This window comes from Clinocottus analis, unplaced genomic scaffold (genome assembly GCF_023055335.1).
Source record: "Clinocottus analis isolate CAN_PGR_092001 unplaced genomic scaffold, fCliAna1.0.p SCAF_375, whole genome shotgun sequence".
Taxonomy (NCBI): Eukaryota; Metazoa; Chordata; class Actinopteri; order Perciformes; family Cottidae; genus Clinocottus; species Clinocottus analis.
Window position 1 is genome coordinate 1 of NW_027176126.1, and position 14,527 is coordinate 14,527.

At 45.4% G+C, this 14,527-nt stretch overlaps 1 protein-coding gene across 1 annotated transcript; it reads left to right on the forward strand.

Moving 5' to 3' along the window:
• Positions 1 to 92: 92 nt before the first annotated feature.
• Positions 93 to 9,163, forward strand: LOC137799678 (contactin-associated protein-like 5; the record flags this gene model as incomplete). Its single annotated transcript, XM_068596468.1, has 3 exons — positions 93 to 293; positions 5,155 to 5,229; positions 6,620 to 9,163. Coding segments are annotated over 3 exons (494 nt in total), but the record flags the coding sequence as incomplete, so codon positions are not given.
• Between the last annotated feature and the right edge of the window lie 5,364 nt (positions 9,164 to 14,527).

The window sequence follows — 14,527 nt, forward strand, 5'->3', positions numbered from 1 at the left end:
GTTACCGTAACTGTCACTATTTATAACGTCTCTCTCTCTCTCTCTCTCTCTCTCTCTCTCTCTCTCTCTCTCCTCCCCCCTCCCCCATCCAGAGAGGGCGGGGCTGGGGGAGGAGGTGGGGCAGGCGGCGTCCCGGGGCTTCGTGGGCTGCCTCTCCTCGGTGCAGTTCAACCACGTCGCTCCGCTGAAGGCGGCGCTGACGAGCCGCAGCAGCTCGCTGGTCTCCATCAGAGGAACCATGGAGCAGTCCAACTGTGGAGCGCTGGCAGAGACACACACACACACACTGCAGGGTGAGACACACACACACACACGCTGCAGGGTGAGACACACACACACACACACACACACACGCTGCAGGGTGAGACACGCACACACACACACGCTGCAGGGTGAGACACACACACACACTGCAGGGTGAGACACACACACACACACACACACACACGCTGCAGGGTGAGACACGCACACACACACACGCTGCAGGGTGAGACACACACACACACTGCAGGGTGAGACACACACACACACACATACAGAGACACACACACACACTGCAGGGTGAGACACACACACACACACTGCAGGGTGAGACACACACACACACACTGCAGGGTGAGACACACACACACGCGCTGCAGGGTGAGACACACACACACGCTGCAGGGTGAGACACACACACACATACAGAGACACACACACACACACACACTGCAGGGTGACACACACACACACTCACACACATACAGAGACACACATGCTGCAGGGTGAGACACACACACACACATACAGAGACACACACACACACACACTGCAGGGTGAGACACACACACACACACACAGAGACACACACACACACGCTGCAGGGTGAGACACACACACACACATACAGACACACACCCACACACGCTGCAGGGTGAGACACACACACACATACATACAGAGACACACACACACACGCTGCAGGGTGAGACACACACACTTACAGACAGACACACAGACACACACACTGCAGGGTGAGAGACACACACACACACACATACAGACAGACAGACACACACACACACACACACACTGCAGGGTGAGACACACACACACACACTGCAGGGTGAGACACACACACACACATACAGACACACACACACGCACACACACTGCAGAGTGAGACACATACACACACAATGACACACACACAAAGCACACACACAGACACACAAACAGATACACACACACACACACACACACACACACACTGCCAGGTCAGAGCACACAAACACCCACAGACAAACACACCTACAGACACACGTTTACACACACACACAGATACACACACACGATCCCGTATACAGACAACAAGGCCAAGGGTTCGATTCCCGGGCTGAACGGTCCAGTGAGGAGTGTGCGTGTCCTCCCGGTTGTGCGACGGTATTGTGGGTCTTTATCTCCAGAGATAATCGTGCGACCTGGGATCGGCTCCCCGGCCCCGAACAGGATGATAAATGCGCTTTATCGATGATTCAGGATCGACGGGATTAAAGACGGATCGGATCATCGGTTATGAGGTGACCTGAATAGCTGCAGCAACACCAGCGGGTCTCTGTGTCGCGGCCTCCTGGACGAGAGCAGATCCACTCAGAGCAGAGCGTCCACCTCGTCACTGTCTCTTAAAGAGACAGTAACACTGTCTCTTAAAGAGACAGTAACACTGTCTCTTAAAGAGACAGTAACGCATAAGCAAAGTCTCTCTGGACCTTTAAGATGTTTTACACACAACTTTCTACAGAGAGCAACTGAAACACTGTGTTTTAGTTTAGTACACACACACACAGATACAGACACACACACACAGACACACTCATACAGACACACACAGACACTTATTGAGACACACATACAGACACACAAACTCACACAGACACACACACGCTCACAGACGTACGCACACACAGACACACATACAGACACACACGCACATACACACACTCACACTCACAGACACATAACAGACACAGACACACACTCACACACTCATACAGACACACTCATTGAGACACACTCACACACAAACTCATACGCACTCACACAGAGACACACTCATACAGACACACACACACAAAAACATGCGCGCACACACTCACGCAGACACACACACACTCACAGACACAAATAACAGACACAGACACACACTCACAGAGATACACACTCACACAGACACTCAAACACACACAGGTTAAATGCGTCGTCTTCATCATCATCTTCATCGTCTGACTGCCATGTTTCTTCTTTAACCTCACATTAAAGCGGCGACACAGCGGAGCCAAAAAAGGCCAAAAGGAGAGAAGTTGTTTTATTTTGCTCCGTGGCAGAGTGACTGATGGAGGACGGACATTGTTGAAATTGGTCCGGCGTTGAGGGACAGCGGCGTTGAGGGACAGCGGCGCTGAGGGACAGCGGCGCTCAACGGGCGCCATGAATAGAATAAAGAAACGCTGTGTGGCGAGTCCTCACCACCAGCAGCGAATGCTCCTTGATGCCGGGAGGAGAGGCCATCAGATGGTTTTTTGTGTCAGCCCTTTGGGATGCTGCTAATGCTAATGCTAATGCTGCTAATGCTAATACTGCTGCTGCACACAGCCTCCAAACACAAGGTGTAACGCTTGTTTCTTTCCATGTGTGTGTGTTGCTCGTGTTTCCTGATTGTTTTTTCTCGTCACCGGTTCTCGACAGACTCAGACTGTGTGATTGCTAAGCCCCGCCCCCTCATTGTTTCCACCTGCGCCTCCTTGTCTGTCTTCCTCTGTGTGTCTAGTCTTTATCTTCTGTCTCTAGTCTTTGTCTTCCTCTGTGTCTCTAGTCTGTGTCTCTAGTCTTTCTCTTCTTCTGTGTCTCTAGTCTTCTTCTTCTTCTTCTCTGTCTCTAGTCTTCTTCTTCTTCTTCTCTGTCTCTAGTCTTCTTCTTCTTCTTCTCTGTCTCTAGTCTTCTTCTTCTTCTTCTTCTCTGTCTCTAGTCTTCTTCTTCTTCTTCTCTGTCTCTAGTCTTCTTCTTCTTCTTCTTCTCTGTCTCTAGTCTTCTTCTTCTTCTTCTTCTTCTTCTCTGTCTCTAGTCTTTATCTTCTTCTCTGTCTCTAGTCTTTATCTTCTTCTTCTGTGTCTCTAGTCTTCTTCTTCTCTGTCTCTAGTCTTTATCTTCTTCTCTGTCTCTAGTCTTCTTCTTTCTCTCTTTCTCTAGTCTTTATCTTCTTCTCTGTCTCTAGTCTTTGTCTTCTTCTGTGTCTCTAGTCTTTATCTTCTTCTCTGTCTCTAGTCTTTGTCTTTCCCTCGTCTTCTTTGTCCTCCATGTCTGTGCGTCGTCTTTGACCTGTAGTCGTTAGTCTTCTAGTCTTTTTTGTGACTTTGTTGAGTGACGTACCTTTTTGCTTTTGCTTGTTTCCTCTGTTCCTGAGTCTCTGCCTCTCACACCGGTCGTCTCTCTCTCTCTCTCTCTCTCTCTCTCTCTCTCTCTCTCTCTCTGTCTCTCTCTCTCTCTCTCTCTCTCTCTCTCTCTCTCTCTCTCTCTCTCTCTCTCTCTCGTTCATCCAGTTATTTCTCCGTTACATGTCGACCTCCCTGCAGGTCTCAAGGCCGTCGTGAAGTCACCCACTTGTCTGTAGTGTTGTTGTGTGTGTGTGCGCTCCCTCCACTCCACTCGTGGTGAAGCGAGGACACGGCGAGCGCCGCCGCCGCTAAACGTCCTGCGACGCCATCGCTCTCCTCTAAATGTCCTCCGACGGGCTCAGACGTTTATTGTGACTGTTGGCGTCGGAGGACGCCGTGGGAAGAACCCCGCAGAGGAATGAAAACCTTCCTTCTGCAACCTTCCCCTTGATCCCGTCTGTAAACATATTCAGTGGCGACGTCGTTAAAGCACCGAGCGGCGCTTTTCTTTCTGCACTCCAAACAAAACACTCGGGAAGGGACGGACAGAAATGTGTCGTGGCTCTGCGGGGTTCTTCCTGTAATGATGTCAGACACTCGTATCCAGCGGCTGAGCCGGTCCAGAACATGGAGACGAGGAGGAGTTGCCTCCAGAGATCACATTACAGCCTCGTCTGGCAGCTGCAGCATCCTCCCTGCAGCCAGAACATGAGGAAACACTTAGGAGGAACATACCTGAGTCACCAGTTCACCTGGTTATCGTGTAACCGTGTAAAACAGACAACCAGGGGCACGACGACCAGCCTCTCATTCTGATGAACACGTCTGCTCAAAGATAGAGAATACAGCGTTTAGTTTTAGACATTTATCTACTAATGTATTCATATATTTCACAGCTTTTATGAACATGAGACCTTTTGGGTTATGTTGTTAATACCAAATGATTTTAAAAAACTGACAAAAAATGAGAGATATGACTTTAAAATGACCAGAAAGAAAAATAAGAAGATGACCAAGAGACACAAAATGACTACAAAGCAACATAAAAAACTACAAAGAGACACAAATGACTACAAAGAGACACAAAAGACAACAAAGAGACATAACATTTCTACAAAGATACAAAAAGACGACATAGAGACACAAAATCACGACAAAGAGACACAAAAGACTACAAAGAGACACAAAAGACCATAAGGAGACATAACATTTCTAGAAAGAGACACAAAAGACAACAAAGAGACACACAATAAAGACCACAAAAAGAAACAAAATTACTACAAAGAGACACAATGACCACAAAGCGACACAAAAAGATCACAAAGAGACACAAAAGATGACAAAGAGACACAAGAAGACTACAAAGAAACACAAAAAACTACAAAGGGACACAGAATTACTACAAAGCGACACAAAAAAAGACCACAAAGAGACACAAAAAGTCTCCAAAGGGACACAACATGACCACAAAGAGACACAACATGACTTGCATGCATCTATTCATACGTTCCACAGCTTTTGTGCACATGAGATCTCTGGTGAACCAGTTCTTCAACCACATGAGTAAAGTTATGTTTTCACAAGAGATGTGAAGAATTTCCAGAGAGCTGAGATTGTTCTGTCATGTTTGTTGTAACACACAAATATAAATCTTCTATGCGAGCACCTTTACAAAGGTGAACGTTAAGAAACGACGTACATTGCAGAAGATGGCTGAGCATGTCTGTTTCTGCTCCTGCAGATCAAACTGTAACGGCCAATAAAGACAAGCAGCAGCCGGGCGGCAGCAGCCAGAAGGATCTGGCCGTGATCGCAGGTCTGTTGCTTTGTTTCCTTCCTTTGTTCACTGAGTCCCAAATGTTTGTTATCTGTCAATCCCTCCCTCTCTTCCTCCTCCTGGTCTGAGCTCCGGTTCATTTCCGTCACGCAGCGTCGCTTTGAATTGGAATGGACGCCGGTGATGATGATGGTGATGATGGTGATGTTGATGATAATGCTTGAGGATTTCTTTGTGTTGCTCAAAAAGGGAAACGTCGCTTTGTGTATTTCCCGTCTCCTCTCACGTCGTGCTCGACAAAAGAAAGCGATCAGCAGCATCAGTGTGAGAGCAACAGAGTCAATGAGAGGAATAGTTTAGCATTTTGGGTGGAGTACCAACACAGTTTGACGGAGAGGGTGGAGGAGAGCTGATGGCTTTCAGGGGGAGTTGGCGAATAATGAATGAACTGGGGTTTATTTTATTTGCACCTGACAGGAACCAGGAGAGACCCAGGAAAACTCTGATGCAGCGTGTTCTCAGTGTCCATGAAACATGTCATTGTGTTAGTGTGTTCACATGCTGAGGTACATGGATGACAGTGAATTTACAGGTGATACAGACTCCATGTGTAATGAAGTCCAGGTTCTTCACCAGTGGATTTTATGTTTCTACCTTTTAGGAATCATCAGCGGAAAAAACGAGAGAGGCTCAAAATATCAGCAGCATACATACAGGCATCTATATGAATGTTTATTCTTTTAATCAAACTATTGTCTCTCATTCATTTGAGTCATTTAAGGTTTACTGTATGCTTTGAATCCTCATTGTTAGTTTAAATACTACATTTTATCACTTTTCACTGTTTACACACACATTTCACACAATGTTTGCTCATGAACATTTGGTTTAAAGTCATGGAAATTAGTTTAAAGGTCATGAAACTGTGGTCAAAAGTATGGAAATTTGGTTTAAAGTCATGGAAATTTAATAAAGTCATGAAAAATTGGTTATAGGTCATGAAAATGTTGTCACACGTCATGGAAATGTGGTAAAAAAAAAATAATAGAAATATGGTCAAAAATCATGGAAATTGGGTGAAAAGTCATTTAAAATTGTTGAAAAGTGATGAACATTGGTTAAAAGTCATGGAAATCCATAGGTCAGGATGCATATGAGGTATTATCCTCATGTGCTTCCTGTTAGCAGTGCGCTGGTCAGCCGTCTGTTAGCTAACTCTGACTCGTACGAGGCCTCCGTTTGGGGAGAAAGTTTCCATAAGAGTTCCTCAATGTTCCTGCATGAGCTCGATGTTAAACAAAGAGCGTTTTTTTCTTGTGTCTGAAGCGATTAAAAAACAACTTCATCCTCTAAAAGCAGCCGCTGTCAAACAGACGTTGACCCCGCCCCTTCCCTCCCAGGCTAACGCGTCTCCCCGCTGTGTCCTCAGGTGTGGTCACGGCGGTGGTCTTCATCGCCGTGTGCGCTCTGGCTGTGATCAGCCGCCTCCTCTACCAGCAGCGCCGCGCCCAGCGGAGCGGCGGCGGCGGCGGCAGCGGCGGCGGCGGCATGAAAGAGGAGAACCGGCCCAGCGTGTACACGGACTACAGGACAGAGCTGCACCTCCACAACTCAGTCAGGGAGAACATGAAGGAGTACTACATCTGACCCTGTGAGCGGCGGGGAGCCACGGACTCACCTCTCTCCTCACGAAAGGGAATAACAGGCGGGCGTGCCGCCGCCGCAGGATCTATTCTTTCTCTTTTTCTTTTTTTTTTACCGACAAAACATCCTCGCGCCCTGGAGGAGAGCCTCCTCCTCCCACCCCCACCCCCCCTCCCGCGGACGCCTGCAGCCTGTCGTCCGGTCTCGCGGCGCAAAAGCGAGCGGCCGAGTCTCCGCAGCCGTTTGTGTATTTGATGTTGGTGAAACTGTCCGAGTCGAGCCGCCGCCGTGTCGTTGCAAACATTGTGTAAAGCGAGGAGAGAAAAAAAAAAAGTGAATGTTCTGCAAAAGGTAGGAGGAGAGAGGGGGGGGGGGGGGGTGTCCATCCTGAACGCGCACAACTTAAAACCTTTTGTTCTGAACGCCCCCCCCTCTCTCCCTTTTCCCTTTTCAAATGCGCGATACGTCCGCACTACGGCGAGACTCACTAAATTGTACTTTAGCGAGTCGGGAAAAGTAGGCCAGGCCTGTAAGATATGCGCGCATTCGCTGCTGTCTTTGTTTTTTCCAGTGGTGGTGAATGTTCTAGAAGAAGAAGAAGAAGAGGGGGGGACAACACTGCCTATACTGTATGAGTGCCTAATTTGCATACAAGTTTTTATTTGAACATTTTAGAAGTTATTCATGTGACTTGCACAAAAGCAATCGCATTTACACAGAGGAGCTTGTTGTCATTCACTTCTGCAAAAACCCCGTTCTGCATAGAATAAAGACAAATTTGAGTTCCCCGCTCATGCTCACAGCGTCAGACAGACGGTTTGACCGTCAGCGATGTTTCTCTCCACGCCTGTTTGCTGCAGCATGGAAACTGACGAACCCCAAATCCTGTAATCTTCTGTCAACTGGATGCCAACCGGATCCGTAACTCAGCGACGATCGAGTGCTTCAGGTTCAGAGAGAAGAAGAAACGCGCCGCACAGCATTCAGACCTCGTTTATTGTGATGTAGGGACTTCTAGCGGATGACTTGTGTAGTTCTGCTTGTGTCTTATTTTTTTAAAGGTGCAATGTGTACGATCCGTCCACCTGCTCCCAGCAGACAGGGGGCAGCATTTCCCCTCCAGCGCTCTAAATGTGCAGCCGGCGGATATTAAAATAAAGTTAACTTCTCACACCTGAGTATTATAATAACCGCTGTCTTTTCATACCATTCACGCGTGGCGCCTAAAATGTACGTCAGCCATCTTTGAGTTTACTTTTTCTTCCCCCCCGTTTCTGCCATTTTGGATTTATTCCACAAAACAAACAACAAAATCACACGAGGACCACATGAGCGCAATCGACAGGCTGGACTCGCTCGTCCTCGTCCGCTCACGTCGGACGTTGGACGGGCCGGACAGCTCCGGCGACCTCGCCGTCACCTCCGAGGGAACAAGTGGGATTAAAAAAGACAGGACGGAGCTTTGTGGTTGGCGGTGGATACCTCCGCAGCACAATCTGTTCACACACATTAAACATTCAGATAAAGTTAGTTCACTTTTCTTTCACAGTTTCTTTGCCGCCGGATCTTCCACGTTGCACCTTTTCCAGTACGCAAGAAATCCAAAAGCAATGATGCACATCGACTCGTGAAAGTAGCGGAACTGAGACTAGCTAACGGTAACGGAGAGGGTTACTACCATAGTTAAATCAACACAAATCACACACACGCAGTAAAGGGTGTAACTATCAACCGGTCAGGAGTCGGTATGAATATCTACGGGCTGAAAGACTCTGCATGTACCGACACCGGTGTTAAATCAAGCAAACCGAGGCGCTCCGGAGCCGGCACGTCTTTGGTGATATTTGGCAAGCGGGCGGCGGTGTACAGCGAGCGCTGAGCTCGGCATTTACTCACGGGAGGCCCGGTTGAACCAGCGCGCGAGTCCAGTTTTGCGGCGGTATGAAAACAGCCCTGCACAGCTGCAGTTTGGCTCCGGGGTCGCGACCTTTCTCCGCCGCACTTTGTCACAGGACTGGAGTGACTTTGCACCAGTGTTTGAGGTTGCAGTGCTTCGTATCTCAGTCCCCGGCTCCATGCTCCGACAAAGCCGAACGGAAAAACTGTGCAGAACTGAAAAAAAAAAAAAAAAAAAAGACCTGGTCCGAAGGTTTTAGAGCTTTTTAGCAACCGAGTAAAAAAAGGCCACCTGGCGTAATTTGCTTGTTTATTATCTGGATTACAGGGAATACGTGGTGTTTTCTATATATTTCAAGCAGAATACTTTTTTATACACATCTTACACGGGTGGATCCTTAGAGGAAAAAATTAAGGAAAAAAAAAAAGAAATCCATCAATACCCAAACGAGGCAAAGAACAAGTCTGGAGCTCTCGTGGTCCTGTGAGCCTGTGATGCGCATTAAACACCAGAGAACAGGAATTAAAAGCACGGATGACAAATAGAGACTTTTTATTTGTTGCTTTTTTCAATCTTTACCACTAGTGGGGCTAAAAAAACACAAAGTTTGACCTGCAGGTAGTGCGAGAGGATGTTGTTTAAATCTCTAAATGAGCTCTACAGATGTGGATCATCGTCCACCAGCTGGGTCTCCGTCCTCGTCGGTTGTCGTTTGTCATTTGAGTGAAATTGCTAAAAACAGGAGGGTTGAAGTCTGAGGCTGACGGGTATTGTGTTTTTTTTGTTTTTTTTCCTCCCTTGGGTGTCCTGTCATAAATGAATGAAGTCATTGCAATTCGTCCACTTGGGATCATAAATGTCTGTACAAAAATTCAAGCAATTGTGAAAGATATTTCCGTCTGTTTTTTTTCCTTTTTTCCACCAATTTTTGGACCGATGCACATCGATGGATGGAAAAAAAGACTGATGAAACATTATCGCCCTCTCTGAAGCTCCACCGCCTCTAAAGATCACGTGACTTTATGGTTCAAAGGATCATCTGGGCCCCCATCTGTGCATGTCCTTGTTATTTCAGTACGTCTCAAGATGTGATAGTCTGCAGGTCTCCAGTTATCAGTGAATGAATACATTACCTCTCAGAGTGTTTTGGTTATATTGCAATGGGTTATATCACGTGGTTACTTCTTCTTAATGATTTGTATAGCTGCAGTTTTATTAAGGATCTATTGTATAGATGTATAATTTAATAATAAAAGTGAATATATTGATTACTTCTCTGTTGTAAAATGGCTTGACTTCAACAGCTTTAAATAGGAGACTTGTGTGTTTTCATGGCTGCTCGGAGCTAATGGTGCTAACGGAGCTAACGGTAACAAGTACGACAAACGTGCTAACGAAGCTAACGGTAATACCTACGGCAAACGTGCTAACGGTGTTTACCTGGAGTGGGAACTGGAAGATGGATCACGTTATCAGCTGTCAGTGCAGAGGACGTGCACACAGCACATTTCTTTGTGTGTGTTTTTTGTCGTATATTGCCTCCTTAAAGGTGTTTACATCCGTGTCTTTTTCCCTGTGGCAGCCCGGCGGAAATTTCAGTCCAAGAACAACATTGTTTGTTTGCCGGTGGGAAGCCGGTGAGGGATTTACTTCCTTAATGGGATTTGGAGAGGGACTGCATGAACCTCCCATGTGGCTCTTCGCTGGCAGGTGAAAATACGCATTGCTTGTTTTATTTGACTAAATATAGCTGCAAAAAAAGGTTGGGAAATCCTAATGGGGAAATACATCCAACTACAAATGTTGTAAATTGGCAACAGCTACTTGTTTTTGAAGACTTTGTCACTGTGCTATTGTCCAGACATTCAGATGTTCATTAAAATAGATATACTGATGAACAGTAATGCTAAGTAACTGAGCGAAATCATGTCCAGAAATAAAAAGGGCTTTCAGTGCAAAATATTTAAGTCAGATTGCAACCGCTGACTTGAGGGCATTCACAATTATGTTTAAAAATGTGCCAGATGGTTTAGAGTCTAATTGAGTTGCAATTGCACAGTGTGGTCATGAGTCATGGCAGTTGATGCAAGGGACACCATGCCTGTGCTAATTTGGCAATTACACGGGAAAGGGTATTGAATATTATAAAACGCATTAGCTATTTTTCAGTTGATCCAATCTCATCCTGTAAGGGCATTTGATGAATATTGCCTCGCCTCGCATATCCATTAAAAAAAAAAAAACTTAAGTGGAGTAGTTGCTGCATACGAAGACCAATGAAATAATAATCCATCCATTATTTTCCGCTTATCCTCGGCCTGGTTGTGGAAGCAGCAGAGTTTAGCAACGCATCCCAGACGTCCGTTACCCATTACCAGATGGATTTGCACGGAAAACCTCGAGAGGGAGACGTCCAGGGGGATCCTGATCAGATGTTGACCCTGTGAAAGAAACCATTAACCTTTCACTGACCTTTCGGTTCCGTTCCCAACGGTCTACTTCTACGCAGATGACGCCCTCTTTTAAATCGAAGGTAATCAAAAGGTATGAAAGCCAGACGCTGCGCTCTCGTTCTGTGGAGACGATCGATCTCCGTATGTGCATTTACGAATGCGATCCTCCACCACGGCTCTTTACGTGGAAAAGGAGCGGCTTCTTCCGAGTAATCCGAGTAATCCAAGATGGCGACGGCAAAATCGCCAATATTGGACGGGTGACGTCGCGATGACGTCGTCTACTTCTTATATACAGTCTGTGTCTTGCAGAGGAAGCTCATTTTTTGGACGTTTTGTATCCGCGATATTGTTCTTTCGACCGCTACCCAAAGCTCATGAGCTTAGGTGAGGGGTCTGAAAGTATATGGACTGTCAAAGTCCAAAGCGTTGCCTTCTGGCTCCGCTCCCTCTTCTCCGCAACGGTCCCATATATATATATACGCCCGCGTCACTGCCGACACTCCACTCGCTCCATTTCACACTGATTCCTTAACGAGATCCAGAGATACTCGAACTCCCTCGCTCGGGGCGGTGACTCACTGATAATCTGGAGGGCGCAATCCACTGTTTTTCTGCAGGATTACGTAACAACAGGAATGAAGAAAAATGGGTTGTGCTTGGATCTAAATTCATTAAAACGCAATGCATCAGTCTCAACATCGTCCATCGCTATCAGCTGCGTCGCTGTAGGAAATGCATATTTTATATTTTGAGGAACAGCAACAAAAAAAACTCTGCCAGTAAAACCAGCTTTCATAAACAGTTGTTTCCTTGTATCCTCTGCTGCCACAGAATGTCAGGAGTAGAACGTCCAGCTCATGTAAATGTGTTCATTGTGTACCGATAATCAACTCAGAACTGCCCTGAACATGTTTTCAAAGGAAGCTAATTGGTGTCACTGAGTATCTGCTACTTCTTACTTCCTACTTAACTTTTTCTTCTCCTTTTCCTTCTTTTTATGTTCGCAGGCCTCCTCGTGCCGGTGAGTTGTGCTCACAAACAAAAGCAAATCCAATTTCACACCTTTTTCTTATGTGCATTTAATGGCTTCTTTCTTTTTCTCTCTCGTCGTTGACCTACTTTTGTTTGCGTTTCCTTTCTGTTTTGTTCAGCATTATTTTTTTAATTGAAGGCACAAGCTTTCCTGTTCGGAGTCATCCGACATGAGCACAACTATACTCCCTTACAATAAAATGTCACCTTGGATATGTTGCCTGTACTGCGTTCTAATATCGGTGCACTGAAAGGTAAAATTGTGTTTTGAAGAAGTGTGTTAACTGTCGTTTTCTTCCATCCTTCAAGGATCCTTCAGCACTAACACAAAAAGCTGCTTCCTTTGTGCACATTTCCCAGCAACTGGTGTGTCAACTGCGGCTCATTAGTTAACATGAAAAAGTGTGACTATGAATGTCTGTATGTCCGTCTGTAAGTACGTAGATCTGTCGGAGGTAAGTACACAACCCAATGTTGAATAAGACACAAAGGGTTAAAGATGTAAGACGAAAACATGCACAACACCCGGACCGGAAAACCACCTTTCAGCAACCTGTCAATCACCTTGTAGCCCCGCCCCTAAAGCGTCCCCTGCTTTATGGTCTGTTTGACTCTAAATGACCATAATGTACTAAATGAACATCACGCTGTATAGAAGAAGACTAGAAACTAGAGATTGAGACATAAACTCATGTTTACAATGTTTACTGAGGGAATACATCAAGAGAGAAGTAGAGTCACTTATATAGACTTCTATACAACCAGAGGAGTCGCCCCCTGGTGGTCAGGAGAGAGAATGCAGCTTTAACACATGAAGCATAGACTTCTATACAACCAGAGGAGTCGCCCCCTGGTGGTCAGGAGAGAGAATGCAGCTTCAACACATGAAGCATAGACTTCTATACAACCAGAGGAGTCGCCCCCTGGTGGTCAGGAGGGAGAATGCAGCTTTAACACATGAAGCGTAGACTTCTATACAACCAGAGGAGTCGCCCCCTGCAGGTGAGTGCCTCACTGCTCGAGTTTGACCCTCATTTGAGTAACGATTAAAACGTTGAAGTGAATCATCATGAATCTGCTTTGTAGACGTACGAGAGAAAAGAAGAGGAGGATGTTTACCAAAGGAACCTGGTGGTTTCGACATCTTGGCGACTTCGTGAACTCAATCTTGTGATGCGGACACTGGAAAGCTCCAGAGGAAGCCAGTGAGTGGACCTCGAGTTGAGATCGTTTCATCTGCTAAACTTCAGTCCTCCGAATCAAATGACACAATACGGTGAAATAAAACACGAGCGTTATCCGATGTGACGTTGACGTGACGAACCTCTGAAAGGTATTTAATTACAGAAACTCTGCACGTGCATCCATTATTAATTATTCATCGCAGTTTGTCAGAGCTTCAATACGTAAATCTATGCACATCGCAGATTTTTTTTTTCTTTCCCCCCGATATTTTATTGACGAGTTGAGCCTTCAGGTTTCTCGGCGGAGTCAAAGTCAACATTTTCACAACCCGAGTCTCCAGACGCTGATGTGTTGACAAAAACATCAGCACATATACGACACTCCGTGACAAGCAATTGTACGATTTTACATCTTGTACTTTACCTTTGTAGGAGCTTCCTGTAAGAGCTGGTGCACACAGACAAGTGAGAGATCTGCTGCAGGGTTCATACGCATTGGGACCAATGGATTTCCATGTCACATGACTTTAAAGGAAATGTCCATGATATTAAACAACATTTCTATGACTTCTCACCAAATTTCCATGACTTTAAACCAAATTTTCCATGATTTTAAACCAAATTTCCATGACTTTAAACCAAATTTTCATGACTTTAAACCAAATTTTCCATGACTTTTAACCAAATTTCAATTACTTTAAATCAACTTTCCATGATTTTTACCAAATTTCCATGATTTTAAACCAAATTTCCATGACTTTTAACCAAATTTCCATAACTTTTAACCAGATTTCCTTGACTTTTAACCAAATTTCCATAATTTTTAACCACATTTCCGTAATTTTTAATCAAATTTCCATAACTTTTCACCAAATTTCCATGACTTTAAACCAATTTTCATGACTTCAAACCAAAGTGTCAGACTTTTTCATGACTTTTAACTAAATATCTATGACTTTTAACCATTTTTTCATGACTTTAACCAAAATTTAGACATTTCCAGGACTTTTACCCAAATTTTTTATGACTTTAAACCAAATGTCCATGAGCAAACATTGTGTGAAATGTGTGTGTAAACAGTAAAAAGTGATAAAATGTAGTATTTAAACTAACAATGAGGATTC